General features: G+C 40.5%; 1 protein-coding gene across 2 annotated transcripts in view; it reads right to left on the bottom strand.

Moving 5' to 3' along the window:
- Positions 1–14,971, bottom strand: part of LOC122091718 (beta-glucosidase 42) — a 168,786-nt gene extending 153,815 nt beyond the window's left edge. Inside the window, exons 1-3 of one of the 2 annotated variants that reach the window (XM_042661817.1) lie at positions 14,682–14,971; positions 4,868–4,934; positions 4,673–4,731 (exon numbers count right to left, since the gene is read on the bottom strand). In XM_042661817.1, the coding sequence (XP_042517751.1) occupies positions 4,673–4,731; positions 4,868–4,934; positions 14,682–14,777 (222 nt within the window). In that variant the 5' untranslated portion in view covers positions 14,778–14,971. The remainder of the gene's footprint in view (positions 1–4,672; positions 4,732–4,867; positions 4,935–14,681) is intronic. The other variant, XM_042661818.1, reaches the window with a different exon arrangement.
- Between the last annotated feature and the right edge of the window lie 713 nt (positions 14,972–15,684).

Here is a 15,684-nt window from a genome sequence, read left to right on the forward strand (position 1 = left end):
GATTTTACGGCCATGATTAGATAGGTTCCTCAGGTATGTTTCTTCCTTCTATTCTTTTCTTCTTCTTTTCTATTTTTGGCTTCTATTTTTCTTTTTCTTCCGGTCACTTCTCTATTTTTTTTTTTTTCTTTTTGTTCCAGCCCCCTCCTCTTCTTCTTGCTCTTTTGGTTTTTTTCCCCCCTTCTAATACTTCTTTCGATGCTTGGGTGGCTCACTGGCTCCATTTGACGGCAACTTGGCACTCCTCCCTGAAGCCCTCTCTCTCTCTCCCATCTCCTCCCTGAAGCCCTCCTTTTGCCTACAATTTATTTATTTTTTAAGTCTTCTCATTCTTCTTCCCTTCTCTGTTCTGTGTCTATCTTTTTTTTTCCCTTTCCATTTTTCGTCTCCTCCTCTGCCTTCTTCTATGCCGGTGGTGGTAATGGTGGCCAGGTTGGCTTCTACTAGTGGTGGCTAGTGGTTCTAGCTGCTACTGCCGCTGTTGCTGCTGTTGTTGCTGTTGCTGTTGCAAGTCTATGATTCAAAGTAAATTGTGCATCTGTTGATATAAGTTGCAATTTTGTGATTACATGACGATGTAGTTCTCTTATCAAAAGCAAGCACTTTGACAAGCAAAATCTAATGGCTCTTCTAGTTGATTAGGAACTAATATCCACTCTGCTTTGCACTTTTGCTTCCACGTCGATTCTTCTATATTCTTTGTTCTTTCTTCCTATTGCATGATATGTGAAAATGTTTGAATTCTTCTGTATATTGATTGAGATTGTTATTACTATAATAATCTGTTAGTGTATATTGATTGAGATTTCTATTGTGATAACGGTATGAATCTTGCATTTTTAATCTTATTTAGCTTATAAGTAGAATTATATCATTTTCAAAATGCTATTTCTGCCAAATAAAATGGTTACACTAAAAAACAACACTAGAACGCTTTATTCGATAAGGCGACGCCTTATGCCCGCCCTATCACCAAAGCGCTCCAAAAGACCCTCAAACGCCTCGGTCACCTCACCGCCTCAATAACTATGGTGTATACTCCTACTCAAAAAGGCTATCGATGTTTTCATCCTCCCACTCGACATTGGTTTGTGACTATGAATGTTGTCTTTCACGAATCTGCATCATACTACACTACGACACCTCTTCAAGGGGAGTCTACTTCCACTGTGGAAGGTGTGCCGCATCTTGAACTTGCTATCCCTGCCAGTATCCCGTTTCAGGGGGAGAGTGACACTCTTACTTCACCTCAGCCAAAGATACGTGTTTATAGTCGCAGATAGTAGACTCAGACCACTACACATCCAGCATCTACCCTACCATGCCAGTTGTCTCCTCTCGAGCCTGATCTTGTACCCTAGGACCCAGGCAATTCTCCTTCTGTTGATCCATCCCTTGAGCTGTCTATTGCTGTTCGTAAAGGCACTAGGTCTTGTACTTTACATCCTATTGCTAAAACTGTTTCTTATGACTCACTTTCTCCTTTCTACTATAGTTTTATGTCTTCTCTTTCCTCTGTGTCCATTCGCTATACCTGGTAGGAAGCGAGTGCAGACTCACAATGGAAGGCAGTTATGGTTGAAGAGATGCAGACTCTGAAGAATAATGAAACATGGGATCTGGTGTCTCTTCCCTCACAAAAGAATACAGTTAGGTTTAAGTCAGTAAAACAGAAGGTTGATGGTACAGTGAATCGGCACAAGGCCAGAACTGTTTCCAAGGGCTTCACTTAGACTTATGGGATTGACTACCAGGAGACTTTTGCTCTAGTTGCTAAGATGAACACAATTCATGTTATCTTAGCTTGTGCCGCCAACTTAAATTGGGATCTCTAGCAGCTAAATGTGAAGAATTCCTTCCTTAATGGGAAACTTGAGGAGAAAATGTATATGGACATTCCTCCTAGGTTTACTTGTTCCAAAACCCAACCCAAGGGAGGGTATGCAAGTTGAAACGTGCATTGTATAGGCTGAAGCAATCCCCTCACACTTCGTTCGGGCATTTTCCATAAGGATATGGTTGCTACAGGCTACTCTCAAAGCAATGCCAACCACACTCTATTCATTAAGAGATCTAATGGGAAGATTGCTATCCAAATAGTATATGTAGATAATATTGTTATTATTAGTGATGATCTGGCAGAAATCTCTCGTCAAAAGACACTTAAGTGAGGAATTCGATATCAAAGATCTAGGACAGCTTTGTTACTTCCTTGGCATTAAAGTTGCTTGGTCTTCTCGTGGGATTTACTTGTCTCAATGGAAGTATGTGCTTGATCTTCTTTCTGAAATAGGCATGTTGGGGTGTAAGCCGGCAAACACTCTTATTGAAACTAATGGTCACATGAGTAGCAAAGGAGGCGAACCTGTGGATAAGAGGAGATATTAGAGATCAATGGGGCACTTGATCTATCTTTCTCATACACGTCGTAACATAGCATTTGTTGCCAGCCCGGTTAGTTAGTACATGCATGATCCCTACTCGAGTCACATAAAAGTTGTGCTGCGTATTCTCCGATACTTGAAATCTTCCCCAGATCGTGGCATCCTTTTTTCTCCTCATGATCACCTTAGGGAGGAGGCCTTCACGTATGCTGATTGGGCAAGTTCCCCTGATGACAGCAGGTCTACTATTGGTTATTGCCCCTTTGTTGGTGGTAACCTTGTTACGTGGCGAAGTAAGAAGCAGCCTGTGGTTGCCCGTTCAAGTGCCGAAGCAGAATTCCGTGCTATGGCACATGGCATTTATGAGCTCCTATGGCTTAATGGTCTTCTCACAAATTTGGCTGTCCCTGCTACCCTTTATTTGAATACCCACCTACGGCTTTGATTGTTATTACTTCTGCAGGAGCTACGACATCATTCCTTGTGGCAACTACTGGATTATTACAGAACGATCCAAAGAGGGTCATAGCTTATTCAACTTGCAGTCAATTAGGCTAGATGATCTTTGCTTGTGGCATCTCTAACTATTCGGTTAGTTTCCAATCCCAACCATGGTGCACGTAAGCCTGGAAAAGCTGGACAAAGCCGACGGTTAGGCAGACGCCCCATTGTTCGTGGTGTTATAATGAATCCAATGGATCATCCTCATGGAGGAGGTGAGGGGCGCACTAAAGGAGACAGACCTTCGTTGTCACCTTGGGGGAAAGCCCACCAAAGCTGGATTTCGGGCAGGGGTGGGGAAACGCAGAAGCCACCCTTCCTATGAAGCTCTCTGTGACAGCAAATCTACAATAAGCATTGTTCATAACCCTGTCCAGCATAATCAAACCAAGCATGTAGAGATCGATCGACACTTCATGAAAAAGAAGCTAGATATGGGTCTTGTCACTATTTCTTTTGTTCCCAGTAGGAACAACTGGTTGATGTATTTACTAAAGGTCTTAGTAGTAAAATGTTTCATTCTATTATCTGCAAGTTCGGCATATGTGATATCTATGCACCAACTTGAGGGAAAGTGTTGTAATAATGGGTTTTAGGGAAAGCGTCAATTGCCAAATGGACCCTAAGGGGTTTAATGGTCTATGTAATTCTCTAGAACTTTCTCTCCGTTATTATATATAAATAGGGCTGGTGTCATATTTAACACAAGTCATTACCACATCCAACACATTGCATAAGCAAAAAAATACACAGAATTACAATTGCTCCCGCTCATATCCATAGACTCCTAAGGAGTCCTATTTTACTGAACATGAGGGAAGGAGCTTCATGAATCCTCACTTAATTCCTAATTAAATTAACTCTTACTATTACACTTTTGCAACTCCCACCAGTACTTGCCTTTCCCAAACAATTAAAAATAGACTCCACATAAAAGTTCCAGACCACATTTAAACTTCCTAAAAATTGAAATCATGACATAGACTGACATCCTATTAGTAAATCAGTCAAAACTTTCCCAATACAGCTGGGAATTAAAATTCTTGGTCCTATTTGAAAAGGTAACTAAGCAAGCTTCAAACAGTGCCAGAATCATGCTAAACGGACAAATTTCGACATTGCAAATAGACCCAAAGAAAAGTAAAGGAAATAAAAGAAACCATTTTGCCTCACTCATGCACAATCCACCTACTTCCTGAGAGGGGGGGGGGGAATCCTTATTTGAAGCTTGAGATTTTAACACGTCATGTCAGTGCAATGACAAAGAAATATTTTCCATTTCACCTTGCAATGTGCATCATAGGCAACAGGAAGCTACCTTAATATGATCCAAATTCAAAGTATATGCTTTTCATGACAGATTTTTTATCCAAAAAAATGGAAATCAAAAGTTAAATTATAAGGATATGAGCAACCCCAACAGAGATATCTACTGCTTTATGTTCAACATTTTATTTTTTATTTGTTCTTGAAACTTTATTGCCACAAACATAATCCCATAGTCGTCAAGGCGGCTAGGCAACCCAAGGCAGTCAGGGGAGGGAACCAAGGCAACACCAACAAGGTGCCTAGGCGCCTTGACAAATATGCATGATCCTATTCAACTTGATCAACCATCCCTCAAAGCAAGTTTTTCTTCATTCAATCTACACTCAATTCAAGAACCCGTAAAGTCAGCATAAACCACCCATCAGTTCATGAGTCCATCTTACCTCTACATGAAGAATCAGTCACCTATAACTTTTAATTTTTTACCACAAAATTCTGTAGTTATATCTGACACAAACCTCATAACGATGATACTGATCAACCGCAATATCTCCATTGCTTCCATCTTTGATTTTTCCTGAAAAGGTAGAAAATAACATTTTCTGGAGTAAGTTTCCCAAGAAAGAAGAAAGGGCAGATTTCAATAATTCAAATCTATCTTAAGAGAAGAATCAGCATTACGGAAAGATCTTCATCGATGAAAGTAAGCATACCTTCTGTATGCGCAAAAGCATCCCAAATACTATCACCCCTGTTTCCCTCCTTGCTTGCACCTTCAACCTAAAAAGTGACAAGGGCAGTGATTAGATTAACAATATCGTCAGTTTGTTGCATCATTAACTATCCAACAATGAACTAGCCGTAACACCATGGATCCTATACGCTCTTGGTTGCTATCCACCAGCAAGTTCAGTTACTTCAAGAAATTTAAGAACCAATTGCTGGGAACATCTGATGGTATGGAATCTTCCTTTAACAAACTGATCTCAATCATTGAACATTGAGTGGAAGAGCAAGAAGGCGAACCACCGACGATGGGGGACGAGGTGGCACCGCTTATTGTTGAAGATCAACTTGTGGAAGAGCATAAAATGATTCCAATGATTTCATGCTTCCAAGTTGCATCCTCAACAATGGACTCATTATCATGGATTGAAATTTCAATGGAGCCATCCGAAATATATCGAAATATTTTGGTTTCAATCAGGCTCGAGAAGAAACCAAGGTTGACTCTACAAGTATGCAAAGTTTCGGACAAAATCTCGACATATTCGGCAACTCATCGTTTTACCGAAATGTCATAAACCTATTTCTTAAATACTATATTCATTCGAAAAAGGGTCATTGTTTCGACCCATATCAACAGGTTTTGTCCAAAGCCTTCAATTTGACTCTTGTGAGGTCATTGAGCCTAATGCTCCCCACATCATTGCTTCGATTTGCACCTTCTTAGTCCTTCCCTCCAATTACATTTATCCCCCAGTGGTCGTATTTGGATCTTATGGAACCCTTCCCTCCTCCACATCACCTCTATTGCCTCCTCTACCCAATCCATCCATCTCTCCTTCTTTTCCCCTGCTGGCTCCCTCCCCTGCTTCTTCTCTGTCATCTATACCCTTGATAGAGCCCCTGAGCGGAGCCCCCCTTGGGTCTGACATCAGATCCTTTGCCCATTATGTGAACGATCTCCCATGGGGCATGGGGGAGATTTCAATCTGGTCAGAGCTTCCCACGAAAAGCTTGGTGGTGCCCCCATTGACCCCATCTCTGTTAAGGCTTTCAATGACTGTATTGAAGATGCCCACTTGAATGATCTCAGATGGTTTGGTTCCAAATTCTCCTAGCACAACTGGAGAAGCAGGACAGATAGATTTTCCTGCAAGCTGGATAGAGTTATGGTTAATGAGGCCTAGCTCGCCTCCTTTCCTTCCTCTTATGCCTCCTTCGACCTTCCTAGCATTTCTGATCACTCCCTTATCTCCTTTTTGTCCACCTCCTTATTTCCTTCAGTCCCAAGCCCTTCAAATTCTTTGATATGGTCCCAATATCAAGATTTCTTTCCTCTTGTTCATGAAGCCTGGGACATTTTGGTTCCCTTCCCATTCTCCCCTCTTCTTGCAATTTCCAAAAAGCTCAAGAATGTGAAGTCCGCTCTCAAAAGCTGGAATGCCAATACCTTTGGGAATATCAATGACTAGGTCCTCTCCTATTAGAATAAGCTTGACCTCATTTAGTCTAGGCTCCGGAATGACCCCCATAACCATTCCCTTATAGAAGAGAAGTTGGTGGCTTCTGATCCGTCCTCCTCCTTGCCCAAGAAGAAAGTTTTCTCCATCAAAAACGCAAAATCAAATGGCTTGAGCTTAGCAACTCCAACTGCACTTACTTCCACCGATCCCTTAGGGCCCGGTACAATATCAATTCCATTCCCAAGCTTGTCTCCAACTCCGGCATTGAGCTTCTGACGCCTGAGGCCATCAAAGATGAAGTTGTCTCCTATTTTTCTGACCTCTTCCATCCACCCTCCCCCTCCTCTCATCCCCTTCCCTGATGATCTCCTCAACAAATTTATTCGTAATCATCTCAAGCCTTCTCTTCATGTCATTCCTACAGATGATAAGATCCTCTCTGCTATCCTCTCCCACAAATCTAATAAGGCCCCTGGTCGTGGCAGATTTAGTATGGGATTATTCTCTGCTTGTTGGCACATCATTAGGGATGACCTCATCCTCGCCATCAGAAGCTTTTTCCTCAATCCTTCCCAAATCAATGGTGTCGATCATACTTTCCTCTACCTCATTCCTAATAAAGAGGGTGCCCAGTTCATGGCTAAATTTAGGCCGATCTCCCTTTGTAACCTCTTATACAAAATCATTGCCAAAATACTATCCAATCGAATCCAGGTTGACATTGACTCGCTTGTTAGTCTCAATCAATCTGCTTTCATTGCTGGTCAGAGCATTGTTGACAACATCATCCTCTGTCATGAAATTGTTTGGCTTTTGACCAAAAATCCCACTCTACTGCTCCCCTGCTCAAGATCGACCTCTAAAAGGCTTTTGATTCTATTCGTTGGGACTTCATCTCTTCTGTCCCCCTTTCTCTTCTCTCTAGTCCTAGAGCTTCTCTGCCAATCCATTCAATCTTCCATGAACCGTCATCTCATCTCCCCCATTCCCAAGTGTAAGGGCCTGATGCTCACCCATCTTGCCTTTGCCGATGATCTCATGATCTTCTCTAAGGCTGATCCTTCCTCTATCTCCAACATCATGTCCTCCCTTCATCTTTTCGAATCCCTCTCTGGGCTTTCCACCAACCTCCTTAAATCTAGCCTTTTCCTTTCCGGTGTTTCTGCCGCCTCCAGAGATCATCTCTTGGCTCTCACTGGGTTCTCGCTTGGATCCCTCTCAGTCAAGTACCTGGGCCTGCCCCTTATCTCCTCCAGGCTCAATTCCCATCATTGCTTTCCTCCTTTTAACCTTCTTAAAAAGAGGCTCCAGCTTTGGAAAGGCAACATTCTCGCTTATACTGGTCGACTGATTCTCATCAAATCTGTCCTCCAATCTATGTATCTCTATTTGTCAGGCATCTTCATTCTTCCTTTTCCCACTTGTAAAGCCACTGACTCCCTCCTCAATTCATTCCTCTGAAAAGGTTTTGATTCCTCCAAATTCCTTCACCCTTGAGCTTGTCCAAGGTTTGCAGGCCCAAAGACGAGGGAGGTTTGGGGATCAAGCAAATCTCTGAGGTCAACTCCATTGGCATCTTAAAGCTCATCTCGAGAATTACCTCTAAGCACAAAAGCATTAAGGTTTTCTGAATCTACTCCTACCTCCTTAAAAACGACTATCTGGATTGTCTCTCCCTCCTCGTATGCTCTTGGATTTGGTGCAAAATTCTTGCATCTAGACCTACTGCTTCGTGCGCCATCTCCTACTCCATTGGGGATGGTTCTTCTACTCCATTGGAGAGGGATTGAGCCACTTGGCCCCAGTCAGCTCCATTCTTTCTGATAATGGGTGGGACCCTCCTAATCCCCTGCCTCTTGTTTGCTGATCTCTGGTCCTCCCTTCCCAAGTATTAAAGTATCGGTATCAATCATCGTATCAATCGGCCAAAATTAAGATACGTATCACGTATCAAAGTGTATCGTATCGTATTGGTGATATGTTAAGATACGCTAAAGATACGCACATAAATGGATAGGAAACATTTTTTTATACACTTTTGCATAAAAAATAGTTAAAAAAAAGCTATATATAACATGAATTATGCATAAACACTAAAATAAAGGGTATCGCACTGAAAGACAAGTATATTTAGTTCAAAATGATGAGGTCTCCTACAGTTTTTTCTATTCCCATTGTCATTGCCATTGTGATAAGTGCTATGAAGAGTGTGGTGCTGGTTCATATTTATAGCTAACAGCTTCTTCTTGAATAGGAGCTATTAAGATGATGTTGTGCACTTGTTAAACATAGGCACAATATTTACCCCAGTCGAAATATCTATTGTAGTGGGACTCTCATTTATGGTAGAATCTTATGTATTGCTCTGGAGTGGCCAATGTTGGTCCTGTATAAGGCCCATATCCATAGCTTGAAGAAGCACCTGAAGATACATAGTGTCCATGTCCGAATGAGGCACCAGCGTGATCCGAACTAATGCTTATTGACTCTATGCTACTCCTCAGCACATCACTATCACTCGGATTGTGGGAACACCTACCCCTCCGGCTATAAGACTTTGGTTGTGTGCGAGCACCATGATCAGTATCTTGGGTTGCATGTGTAAACACACCCTCTTCTATGAAATGTACCTGTACATAAGTTTGGCCTCCGCGACTACCACTACCACCACCACCACCACCACCATCGTCATCATCATCATCATCATCGGCACCATCTTTAAAGTATCTCTGGTACCGATACGATACCCTCCAATATGTATCTTAAATTTAGCCGACCGATACGGCGACCAATACTTTAATCCTTGATCTTTAGCATATCTCCGATACGATATGATACCCTCCGATTCGTATCTTAAATTTAGCTAACCCATACAACGACCGATACCGATACTTTAATCCTTGGGTACAACCTTGGACCAATCCAAACCCATTGGGTATCCAAACAGAGATGAACCGGATCTAAGATTGGTATTTGTTCAGTAGGAAATTTAGAATTTATTTAATTTAGGAAAGATATATAATATTTTTATTTTCGGGTAGTGACGTAGATCCACACTTTGGAAGGATCTATCAAAGGAAGAAAGGCTTGTCGGTCCATGCCTAGTTCCATACTTAGTCCACTTGAGTGGTTAAGTTAGTAGTTAGAAATAAGGGCCCATCGATTTATGCTTTTTATTTAAGTATTTGTTTAGTTAATAAGGCCCATTGGGCCCATCGACTGTAAGGTCCAATAGGGACTATTAGCTACTTAAACTCCATGTTGGAGTTATAGAACTAGTCTTAGTTGCAATAGGAGTGTCTAGTCCTATTTGGAAACTAGCTCCTATTAGCTCCTAGACTTATTATGATTGTAATTCTACCCTCTTTAAATTGAGGAGCTTATGTACTGATATTGCTCAGATTTGAATAAAGAAGACTTGCAATTATGTGCTTAGAGCAGCTGGGATAGCTGTGGGTGAGAGGCCCAGGCTGAGATAGCCACCTCCTCTCCCACTTTCCCTTGTTTCTTCTTTTGTCTAATCACTTTACTTCTTTGTTGATTTTCTGTTACTGATATTAAAGAAATTCAGAGATGTCCAAACATTAAAACCAGAATCGGCCAGCAAAGGTGTTCTTATAACTGAAGTCAATTGATCCCCATTGCTGCCCTCTTCATTGAACTGCCTAGAAAGACATTCAGCAGGACTGTTCCAGGCCTTCGAAGGATCCATCAATCCCCATCAGAGCACGGTTAAGGAATCAGACCTGTTCATGAGAAACTTCTCTTGTTTCTCTCTCTTCAACTTGAAATCAAGAAAGTGAGTAACTTCTTATCCCTCCGTTAAAAGTTCCTCATTTTTTTAGGTTTTTGTCCCCTCCTTAGGGACTACCATCGACCCAGTTTTCAGCTCATTCTGAGCTTCACAGCAGCAGCAGCCGCCCCCTCCCCTATTTTACCTTGCACAAGAGATTTTCCCTCTCCTGGCCGGTTGTCTCTTTTTTGGGATTTTTTCTTGTGGGTTGCTTATTTATTGTAAAGGTTGTTTACTATAGTTGTTCCCTTGCTCTAAGATCTCTGTTGAGTTGTATTGTTTGGGGTTATACATTGTGGGGGTTAGTCTTTGTAATCTACTCCTACATTAGGTAGTTATTAGTCCAGTAGGGAAATTCACCCATCCATGGGTTGCTCAGATGGTTACGGCGAATTGGGGATTGTGTGGATAGGCTCACGGTCTCAGGTTCGATTCCCCATTTGTGCATTTGCGATTTAAGTGGAGACTATGGTGGTGGGTTGCTATGCTAGTCTCCCCGAGGATTAGTCAAGGTGCGCGTAAGCTGGCCCGGACACCTTGGTTAACAAAAAACAAAAAAAAAGGGAAATTTCCAATTTAAGTTTTATTAAGTTTTCATTTATATTAGTCTAAGTTTTAGGAAATTATTATGAGCCTTTGCCTTTTAGGCTTTATAAATAGATGTTTAACCAACAATTGGAGCCATTAATTGAAAAGATAAGTGAGTTTGGTTTGAGTGTGTGCCTGCTTGGCTTGGCAGCCAGTGCCTATGTGTGACTTTCCTCCCCACTCTTATTCCTATGTGATTCCTCTCTCTCCCCTGCAACTCTAAGACTCATCTCAAGATTCTTTCTCTTCTCTTAACTAGCCCTCCACCACAAAAACCCCAACTTTTTGAATCCCAACCTAGTGGGGATGGTGAGGATGTAGACTGGTCCCATCCAATGGCCGCACTTGCACACTGTCTCCCTCTAATGGTGGAGATGATGGTAGTAACGAAGGTGATGGTGATGGCAATAGATCTACGAGCGTTCGAGAGGAGTATGACTAGGAAAAGGTGGAGTTGGAGCCTATCTAATTCATAGGGGAGACTAAGTTCGATCATGCTACCCAGGATGCCAACCATCGTACATGTGCCCCTACGTACAGGTTATTTCGGAGGCATGCACCGTAGGTCAATACCAAATGAAGAGCATAATAGCATTGGCATGGAGAAAGATGTTTATTCCTTATCTAACACATTTGGAGGACTCATCTGGAGGGTAGTAGTGGATAGAGTGGGTTTGGGCAACCGAAACAATGGTGTGACCAAGGTTCAAAATCTCATTTCGTTTAGGTGTTTCGGTGGGTTCAGAAACACCAGTTTCGTTTCGTTTCGTTTCGGCTCTGCGAAATTTTGGCCGAAATGGTGTATTTTTTTTGTTTGTTTCGGTTGACTGTTTCGGTGGTCAAACGGCCATATTTTGACCTGAAACTTGGTAGGTAACTTATTTTAAAGTTAATAAACATGCTTACAACATAAAAATGCAAAAATATTAGGATATGACATTGTTTTAGAGTTGTACCTTTGTTTGACAGTAACCGTCGAACTGTTCTGAAAATTTTACCTAGTTTTGGAGAAAGAACTTTACCTTTCTTAAGCTTTGAATGTGTAGATCTTGTAGGAATCCAATGGGAATTAAAATGTGTAATGATGTGGCTAATTAGAGGCTTGTTGGAGACTTGGAGTGTTTTTCCTTTAAAATATGTAAATGGAACCGAAACCACCGAGATAGGCGAGACAGTCAAAATTTCAACCGAAATACCGAAATTTCGACCGAGATATGGTATTTATAACATATAGAATGTACCAAGATGACCAAGATACCGAAACGAGACGAAATTTCGGCCAAAATACCAAAATTTTGATCGAAATTTTGTACAAATGTTATTTTGGGCCTTATTCGTTTCGGCCAAAAAAAACCACCGAAATTCTGAGATTTCGGCGAGATTTCAAACTATGGGAGTGACACAAACACAACAATGTCAGGTATGGTGGGGGCTATAGTAAGTTTGATCAGCATGGCTCCTCATCATCTTCATTCCACACTACTGTGATGATCAGTCACAAGGTGTGACATCTTTCGTAGATAGCATCTTCTCCTTCCCATGCCCCCTCCCAACAACCTTATCAGCCTGATCCACCAAGCAACTATAGTGGAGGCATGATTACACCATCTTCCTGACCCGGTGATCAATATCCGAGGTTAAGGTACCTAAAGTATGTTGATAATGAGACCTATCAAGCTATTGTGATGGACTATAAGAGTTTCTTTTAGACATCATGACATGGCCTTCTTCTGTGATCAAGTCAGAGGAATGGTTTTAGTTGGCAGCAATCTTCCTCATCTTTCGAGCCTCTGCTCAAAAGTCCGTGGTTTTGACATAGAATATGAGTCTAGGAGGAAGGACAGGGGCCTTTTGAGTTTCACTTTTGATGTGGGTTGATTGATTGTACATTTTTTACGTTGACATGTTGTAACATATTTTACATTTAATGATATTAAATGATTTTTCTCTATTTCTGATTTGCAACTGCATATTTTAGTAGTTTTAATTTATTTTTGTATATTATAGTTCTAAATTATGTGTAAAACAAGTTATCTTTAAGAAATATACAAGCAAGGTATGACATACACTACCAACGAAGGGTACGAAACCACACTAACATTTTGAGTGTGTTTATCAACAATCTAAAGGTTCCATTGTGTTTAGGGATACTTAATTAGGGTCTCCGTTAGGAATGTTTCGCACTACAGTCCTCACTGAATGGAGGTCAGATGGGACTCTATCAAGTTCCAGCCCAAAATATTGCTATTTGACCACCAAAAGGGTCAAAGGAAACCATCCACCAAAACCTATAGGATTTCGGCCAGGTTTCGGTCTAAATTCGGAATATCTTTGGCTCAACCCGACTTCTTGAACCTTGTTGCTAGGTGATGAAGCCTACCTCTGGCCTTGGTGGTGAAGCCAAGGTCATATCTTTCCTTTTCCTTCTTATCTTTTCTTTCCCTTTCATATTCTCCCTTACTATTCTGTCAATTTCCAGCACCCTTTCTCCCTCCTACCGTGGTCACCTGAGGTAAGATTCTTCCCTTCTTATGTTCTCTTTATTATCCTTAATATACTACTCTATTAACCATTGTTCCTGCAGGTTTTATTTTATGTTTTCTCTTCTCCTACTATTGTCTGGGTTAACCTAATATATCAGTAACTTTGTCATAATGTTTCTCTTATTCTAATCATTGGATAGGCTTCAATTTCTGATATGATCTTCCCTTCCCTCTTCACTGCAATCAGCCAGAACTTAGTAGTAATTGGATAAGTAGATTGGGAGTTATGGTTTATCTTTGACTTACGAATTCTGTCTTTTGCCAGTATCTATTTTCTGTTGGTGTTTGTTTCTTTTAATCCAACCATTGGTTGGCCTTGATATTTTATGCACCTAGCCTACCCATTAGGAACTCCATTCAGTTCAGGTTTGATCATTGGATCTGCTTGCATCTAAGATCCATCATCTGGATTTGCAGATTACATTATTTCCTTGGAAGAGTAGAGATAGAAGAATTCCAACTCCTTCCCACCAAAAATTCGAATTTGTTTACACTAACTTAATCAATAGATGGTTATGAATAACGGAAAGCTAATATGACCCCAACACGTTAGACTTCAAATAAGAAATAATTGCACGAAAGACACCGTGAAAGAAAAATTAATACCAAATTGTCCAAGAAAATTATCGAAACAGAGAAAGCATGAACCGATCAATGTCCCCTTGCAAATCTAGAAGGACATTGACAGATCTCCGAGACACAATAACAGGTTCTCCCAAAACTTACTTCAACCTATTTCCATGGAACTAATTATAAGAGAAGTTCAAGATAGTGTAGAAACAGTAAGAAAAAATACTTAGGAAGATTCGACTAGAGAAATAGAAATTTCATTATCGAACGCAAAATGCTCTAACCTTTAACTATACGAGATAACAACAAACAAGATCTCTTATCAAACAATTTCGGAACCGGGCACTATAAGAATGCTGAGGATTTAAAGCCAGAAAAAATAAGTTAGCAATAAATCTAGTGGATGCAAGCACTACAAGATCACTTGGAAACTATCTATCGCCTACAGATCAAAGAGCTTCAAACACGACCAGTGTAGATTTCAAACGGAGCTCTCAAAAACCAGTAACATAGAAGATTCTCGAATCAGAGCTTCAACATTTGAAGATCACTTCGAGAAGTATCTAACTATCATAGAACAAAACAAAGCTCAGAAAACAAAAAGATTATTTCTCAACTTATAATTAAGTAGATAAAGCTTTTAAAAATCTGGAAAATCAGAGCTTGAGCATTCCAAGATCACACGGAGAAGTATCATCAAGTACTCAGAGAACTAATCGAGCTCTACGTTGAATTTAACGGTGGTAACGCCGTAAATATTATATGAGAGATTTGCGAACATCAAAATTTACAGAAATGAGAACGAAAAATGGAGCAAGCAATCAATCAATCAATCAATCAATACCTGATAAGCCGAAGTGGCGACTCCGAAGACAAAGTTGGAAGGAAAGTCCCATCGAGAAACTTCGGAAATCTCTTCCTCGCTGTTCATCGTCGCCATTGACGAATTCAGTGTGAATCAAGAAGAGAGAGAGAGAGAGAGAACTCTTTCAGTTGCTTAGGTGCCGTTTGATAACATTCTCGGAGAGCATTGCTAGTGTTCTTCTATTCTACCGAAATGCAAATAGAACATAAATACCTTTGGCACGTCCGATTCATTTTTTAATTTACGCACGTTACATTGAGTGGGTGAAAATAAATAAAATAATAATATATTACAAGAATAGGAAAAAGTTGTTTTATCAATTCTTCTAACAACTTAAAAAGAATAAATTCCATTGCCTTTACTCCACCTACTCTCGATAAAATCACACCAGAAGGGACCCATGCCCACTTCTATTGCAAAAGGGGTTGAAGTCTCAAAACAATGGACCACTCCGTCTCCCAAGCAAAAAAATAAAAGATTAAAAACATAAGAGAGAAGTTGAAACAAATAAGGAAATCTAATTTCGGATTTCTATATCTAAGAGATTAGGGGAGGTATTGCTAGCAAGTAAACATGACCAAGTAATTTCTCTCATCTTCCCATGGTTTTAGGGTTCTGTTTTAGGGGTCTCTCTCTATCTCTCCCTCTTTTTCTCCCTCTATTTCTCTCTCGTTTTACTTGTGGACAGGATTTGAGATTTTATCTTCTACTTCAGGCATATGAATTATTTGACTTCATTCATGAACATCTAAGTAATATAAAACCCAGCATGTCTAATTTATATCCCTCTAAATTGAGCACCAATTTTATTTTCAATTTTCTAAATCGAACTTGTTCAAGATTTGATATTGATTCATATATGAAATTACTTTCAATTATGTGGTTCCTTAAAAGAAATGCAGTTTCCTACTATGGCTAATCATCTTTACAGTAGTTTTAGCCACGGGCTATGCAAAAAGTAAGAAAAAGAAACAACCAAGAG

This window comes from Macadamia integrifolia, chromosome 10 (genome assembly GCF_013358625.1).
Source record: "Macadamia integrifolia cultivar HAES 741 chromosome 10, SCU_Mint_v3, whole genome shotgun sequence".
Lineage (NCBI taxonomy): Eukaryota > Viridiplantae > Streptophyta > Magnoliopsida > Proteales > Proteaceae > Macadamia > Macadamia integrifolia.